At 43.3% G+C, this 6953-nt stretch overlaps 1 protein-coding gene across 2 annotated transcripts in view; it reads right to left on the reverse strand.

The window, feature by feature from the left end:
- LOC135385531 (uncharacterized) overlaps positions 1-6280 on the reverse strand; it is a 126223-nt gene extending 119943 nt beyond the window's left edge. Inside the window, exon 1 of one of the 2 annotated variants that reach the window (XM_064614892.1) lies at positions 6159-6280. In XM_064614892.1, the coding sequence (XP_064470962.1) occupies positions 6159-6204 (46 nt within the window). In that variant the 5' untranslated portion in view covers positions 6205-6280. The remainder of the gene's footprint in view (positions 1-6158) is intronic. The other variant, XM_064614893.1, reaches the window with a different exon arrangement.
- Positions 6281-6953: the final 673 nt, after the last annotated feature.

Below are 6953 nucleotides of genomic sequence, written 5' to 3' on the forward strand. Positions count from 1 at the left end.
ATTTTCTAGTAGAAAAATATTCCTCACCTCACGTCACCTCAAATTTTTTTTTCGAAATTTTTCCCACTTCACTTCATCCTAATTTTTTCCCAAATTTTCCTCACTTCACCTCAATTTTTTAAGAACTCCTCCACACCTCAACTCACCTCAGAAAAAAATGTTGAAGCTTTTCCTCACCTCACCTCAAACATTTTGAATATTTGAAAAATATTCTTCAAATATTCAAACTCTGAATATTTTCCACACCTAACCTAAATATTTCCCACGAACGACGGTGCGGCACGAAACGTGTCATTTGACCATTATAAAAAAAATAGCTTAACGGAAAAATATGGGGTAAACAACTTTCTTCTGGACATTCGGTTTGCCACCTAATGAAAATAGTTATAAATTAATAATTAAATTAATTAAATAGAAATAATTAAACAATTAATTAAAAATAGAAATAAATTGAATTTTCGAAATTGAACTCGTGAAATTGCTTAGTCAATGTAACGTTGTTTTTTTTTGTTTTTTTTTATTGTCAGAATTCGATTGCTCGTGGAGGATTTGGCCTAATCAATCACAGAAAACGCTTCGTGGAACGTTTGTTATACCCGTAAAAGTTGCTCGAAAATTGAGGTTTAGTTGCGGGTATGCCAACGACGCACAAAGTCGGATCAGCGGCGAGAGAGGAGGACAGTCCCCGCCCAGGTGAGAGACAGAAGCTGCGAAAAGGAGGAAAGATAATCCCGTGTACGCGCGGAAAATAAACGCGCGGTGTTCATAAAGTGCGCCTTCATAAAGTTTTCCTCTCCTCACCTAAAAAAAATTAATTTTTTCTCACCTCACCTTACCTCAAAAACTTCTTGAAAAAATTTACTCATCTCACCTGAGAAAAAATTTTGAACATTTTCGTCAACTCACCTCAAATTTTCTTTTTTAAATTTTTTTATGTCACTTCACCTCAAACATCACCAGAAAAATTGGCCATCACCTCACCTTACCTCAAACATCGTGAGGTGAAGGTGACGAAACCCTCACCCTCGCACGCTTTCGTGAGGGTGCCCGCCTCTGGTTGAGATCAGGTCAACGGAATGTGAAACTGTCACCAAGGGTCGAATGTGCTGTGTGTTGTGCAACTCATCACTGCTGATCCCTGACGCAAAGCATCATCTCAGCAACCTGCCCCGCCTGCTAAGAACGCTCTCAATTCCGCCGCCGACACAAATCCAATCCTGTTCTGACGCATCCTTTTGTCCAAACATTCAGTCAGCATGTCGTAAGTACTGTTCACATTTTTGCTGTCTGATAGCACCCAGATAGTATTGGTTAAGCACCTTAAGTATTAGTAAGCACCACATTAAGTATGTGCAATTAAATCAGACTGTTATGCAGGTTACCCTGCGTGTGACCGCCGGTTCCTGCTCTCAGTCCTCCGATGTGCTCACTACACAACTTAACTATCCAAAACCTGAATCTTCCTCTTGTGCGCAAAGTGTGCGCTCAGTGCGATTATAGGATGTAGACCTTGAGGAACCAAGCTTTGTATCTCGGGCTGCTCAAATACTCAAATATGCATGTTGTAGTCAAACATGATGTCACATGTAATGTGGTTCATATAGTTTATTGTGGCACTCAGATAATATATTCGTAATATGTCTGCAGATATTGTTGCAAAATAGTGTATGTGATGCAGCGTCATACATTATTGGGCTTCTGGGAAAAATCATGTTTCATCTGAGACAGACGACAGCCTTGGTAACGGTGTCTGACACGTTTTTAGGAGCCATTGTTTCAAAATAATATGCATAAAAATGCTCCAACTATGAAAGTATGACGAAGTTCTTTTGAACGTGATGGCAATTGATGTTCTGAGGCTGGAACACATAGAAAGGACAAATACATACAAAGCCTCAAGTGCCCAAGAAATGAATGATGAAAGATAGAAGTCACTGAAAAGGTTAGCCAGCAGTAGGACTCGTACCCACATCTTCTGGATTATTGAAGATGACGCACCCTTGGAAGCCACTGGAGAGGCGTTGGTAAGATCCCTGGATCGGTAATCCAGAAGATGCGGGTTCGATGATTGATTGATGATTGATTGAAAGAAAGAAAAAAATGGGGATTGTAGCCCTCATCACGAGGGCCGGTTACCCCAGATCACCTAAGGAAAGGAATTCCAGACACATCCACCATCACCCACTGGAGATGTCGCGAAGCGGCGACGAACGCCACAGACAGGTCATAGCCCATCTAACAGCTTGGTGTCCCTTAAAAACTCTGTAACCGCTCGCAAAGCTGGCAGTTGAGTGCTCATTGGCCATGGGCCCAGCACCTTCTGCACTCCGAAGGGTCGATTGTCAACTCGGCCTAACGCGGCTACAAGTCTGTCACGACACTGAGAGTATCTTGGGCACGTAACTATATAATATGTTCGACGTCTTCGATTGAGCCACAGACTGGACAATTAGGAGAGTCCGCCTTCCCAAGCCTGTACAGGAGTCTTGCACTGTATGGTACATCGAGCCGGAGCCTGTGAAACAATGACGTAATCTGCCGTGGCATGGATGTTGGGAGGACCAGAGCTAGTTCGGGGTCAACCCGGTGCAGAAGGGAAGATCCAGCCTCGCCACAAAACCATTGATCTTTTGACAGCTTATGGCTCAGAGACTTTAAGGCACTCTTGGCGTCCACCTTCGTGAAGTAAACACTGCGGAATGTACTATTTCCATGTGCTTTCCCGGCATTGTGATCGGCCGCATCATGTCCGGTGATCCCACAGTGGCCAGGTATCCACCGGAAAATCACGTCATGGCCAGCGATCACTGCTTTTTGGTGCGCTACTAGTATGTCATTCAGTACAGGAGCTGAGAGGTGGTGTGTACCCGGTGTCATACGGGTCTGTAAAGCGGCTTTACAATCACAGAAAATCACCCATGCGGGTTCGAGTCCTACTGCTGGCTAACCTTTTCAGTGACTTTCATCATGAAGTTATTTTATTCAAGTTTAAAATTTACTTGAGCTCTCTTCAGCAACCCCCTATATGCTGCCCTCTGCTTGCTAAGTGACATGCAGTCACGTTTGGGCAGGAGAACATTAGTCACTCTTATTATACAGGCATAACTCTCTATCCAGCACAATCACCGCGGACCACATTTGCAGGAACTCACAGGTACAAAACCTGCATAATAAATATGTGATAACTTCAAACAGCTATTATATAGTATAATAACTAGGACATGGTCAGGACATAGCAGATGGTCAGACAATATAACACAGGTAATTTTGCCATCACTGTGCATTTCCAAAAATGCTGAAAATAAACTGATAGAAATACTGCAATGAACAGCTAATTTTTTTAGCTTAGATACATTTTTAGCGCCCTGTCTTTCACGTTCCAACTCAGACCTGCAGCAGGTTGTGTGTAAGAAGAGTCACACACCTCATGTGCAACTGGGAGGTCTAAGTTGTATTGAGACATTTCAAGTCCGTATACGCATGCTCACCACCTATAGATTCATTTAAAGGGCACAAAAATATGTTAGTAACAACTTCACGCTATATACCACATTTATAAAAGACGTTGGTCCCGTACCTGGCAGACAACTGTCATGACCATTGCAGATGTCTTCCCCTCTTGTTCCTTTCACATTCATGAAGTCATCGCCCTAGCACTGTTAAATAAAAGCCGTACAAATTTCTGAGGATCTCTATTTTCAATTCAGTTAATTTCGATTTTTCATTTCATGGAAAATGAAATGAGGCTACCAGGTACAAAAGGCATCAGCCTGATGAGGTGCCTGGCACCAATACAGTGTGCGACAACTGAGATATTACCACTACGAGCATACAGCAAATCACAATCATATAAATAAAATACACAATTGCACCAAACTGTGCACATATTCACACACGCATATATGCACACACAAAAAAACATAACAGAGTGGCCTGTCTCTAATAAGACTTTAAGTCTTAGTCTTAATACTTTAAGTCTAAGTTTAAGTCTTAAGACTTTAAGACTAATAAGTTTGTGTAACTCTCTTTTGAAACTGGACACAGGAAGGCCATTTCCAATCAGCTGACAATATTTGTTCGGAAAAGGAAGGGTGTCTCCTGACTTCTGTAGTTGGTCCGTAGCAGTGGAACTTTGTGAGGTGGCACAGTGGTTGCTTTAATATGTAATGGCAAGTGTCTTGGATGGCGCTAAAAGATCCTGAATTTGCAAGGCGATTTTGTGTAAACGTCTAATTTCTAAGTGAACACTTCGTCTGCTGTAAGTATTTGCATGACTTGAAGGAGCTGAGGGGCATGTGCACCTGTAGACATGGTTGTCGTACACCAGGCTGTCTTTTCTTTTCTTTTTTTTTTTCTTTTTGTGCAGTGCAATTTTTTTGTCGTTGCCCTTAGTGGTGTTTTCCCAGGTTAGCGTACAGCTTGGGGTAAACTAAGGATTTCAACTGCGTTGGTTTAGAATTCACAACCCTCCTTTACTATCGGCAGTATGCTGCATATTACAAGGAAAACAAATAGAATAAAACTTGTACCTGGTCCCTGCCTTGTATTTCCAACATTTGGTTCCACATCTTGTCCAAAGAAGTCCTCAACTACATTGGTGCACATTGTTGCGACAATTAAAATGTTGCACCTATAGGTGCGGAATACACAGCTTCATTTTACGTACTGTGGATTTTGTTTACTGCATTGGCATGGCTGCATTCTGAACAACACACGAAATTGTATAGTATATCTTTTGATTTAGCGCGTAAACTTCAATTGGCTTCCATCCTTATTTTTCTTTGTTGCGTAAATGATATCCTAACATCTGCATGCCACAACGTAATTCTCACAACCAGAATAATCACTGTATAAATTATACAGAAGACACTAACCTCGTCACGTCCAGATGCAAGTCCTGGAAGGTAGATTCAAGGAAGGGCACTACGGACTATACTGCAGGCGGAGATTCTTTGCACTCAAACCCAGCTGTTGCTCAACTGACGGGTCCCTCTCGTAGTCGGCATTCTTCAAATACGATTGGCAAAATCTGCACTTCTCTACGTCGCTGTCAGGACACCCTCCAATACTGTCAAGCAATAGCTGCCGCTGCGGTTGAACCCGCAGTATCGTATAGAACTGAATGCCCGCCGAGAACTCTCGCTTTGACGACAGAACCGAGAGGCATGTCAAATGAAGTCCAACAGTGTACATCGATAAATTGGTCGGTAGTTCCGAAAGATATAGAAAAAGAAAACTTAGAAATGCACACACTACACTAACGCTGCGAAACAGCGCGCTGGATCCCGAAAGTCGTGGTAGCTATAGTTCCGCTTTCCACGGAAATCGCTAACTGGGTTATCGCAGTTTTAAAACAGAACGCAGATGTCCAAGTATGTACATACTTTTTATTTCCAGACATCGTGACAACAGTATATTGGCGTAGAAATGTTGGTTCTTGCAGAAAGTTGTTGTTGCCGTGCTTGATCACGTGACGGCATTCTGCGCGTTGACTGCATGGGCGGTTGACGTCATCCCATGGGATGAGCAGATGAATTTTCTATATATGCGTACGTTTTCTTGGTTTGACGCTAGGTGTGCCAGCGTCGGAGTAACCCGCGATGTTTAAAATTCGAGTTTACGAAAATTTCGTGGTGTTGAGGCATGCATTTTCGTATGTGGAGTTGCTTTATTGTATTCTATCAATAGCCACGGCGGAAATGTCCCTCCAGCTTTTGGTCAGAGACCCTTTAAACAAAGTGAAACCGTCTTTCGAGCTATCCACTGCGTGTTGCAAGATGACGTTTCGTTGAGCGGATAATCTGGATGTAACTGTCGATGTTGTCTACAGCATGTCGTTCACAGTGACACACACGCTCAATAAAGAACATGGGAAAGCATTTCTCACCACCTGTCCAGTGGCGTAGCCAGAGGCGGGTTTCAGGGGTTAAACTCCCCCCCCCCCTCCCCCCCCAATTCGTACCTTCCGTAGTGCATTTGGGAAAGGAAACGAGAGTGAATATTCGCATCCCGTAGGATGCCTCCCGAATTATCTTTTTCTGGCTACGCTATGCACCTGTCGTTTCTGCCACTGCTCTTCTTCAGATTCTTTTTTTTTCTTTTCTATTTCCTTTAACACATTACTTCAGTCGCACTCTACAAACGATCCAGCCACTTACTTGCGAAGAAGACGACGAGAATTGGTAGACACACCGTATACTTCATGTCGGAAACTTGTGTGGCCCTTCACAGCCTGCGCATGTTTTTCGAGAGGGTGAGTGGAAGCGGTTTTCTGGGGATTCCGAAACTATGGAACCTGACACCACGACCGTTCGTGTAAGACTTGCCAACGTGAGACATGGCATTTTGGCTCTAAGGAGAGATAACGTGTAAAAACGATGCTTGGAAACGCTATGCGCCCAGTGTATCTTACAGATATGCGGTGTACTCGCCGATGCTGCCTCTTTCAAAGTGCGTTGGAGCTGAAAAATGAAAGTCGTGCATTTTGCGGGAGCCCCACAAGGTTTTCAGCGGTTTAGGAGATAAGCAACATGAAAAAAAAAAAACAGAAAGAGAGAGAAAAGGCGGAGATATTTGGTTGTTGGTGGTAACGTTTGTATGTTAGATTCAAACGTCGTTTTGCGCGCTTCGCTAATTACGCTTATTAGTGTGATAGCATTAGTGCCCTAGCTCAACAGCAATTACTGTGTGTCTGCGCCGGAAAACTCAGCTCTGACGACAGATGGCGCCACGAAAACCATGCGCGCAGAAAAGAATATGGCCGCTGTAAGGAAAAAAAATCAGTAGTCACATCACATCCACAAGTCCCGCGCAGGAACCTCGTTTATGGCCTCCTAAAAGGATTGCAGAGGGAAAGAGCCGTGAGAGCCGTGACTCTGGGCTGTGAGACAATACAGAGAGGAGCGGCTAGCATTTAATAATATAACGCTGATATGAGCAGCATACCGAAAGAT

The sequence above is a fragment of the Ornithodoros turicata genome, chromosome 2, assembly GCF_037126465.1.
Source record: "Ornithodoros turicata isolate Travis chromosome 2, ASM3712646v1, whole genome shotgun sequence".
Lineage (NCBI taxonomy): Eukaryota > Metazoa > Arthropoda > Arachnida > Ixodida > Argasidae > Ornithodoros > Ornithodoros turicata.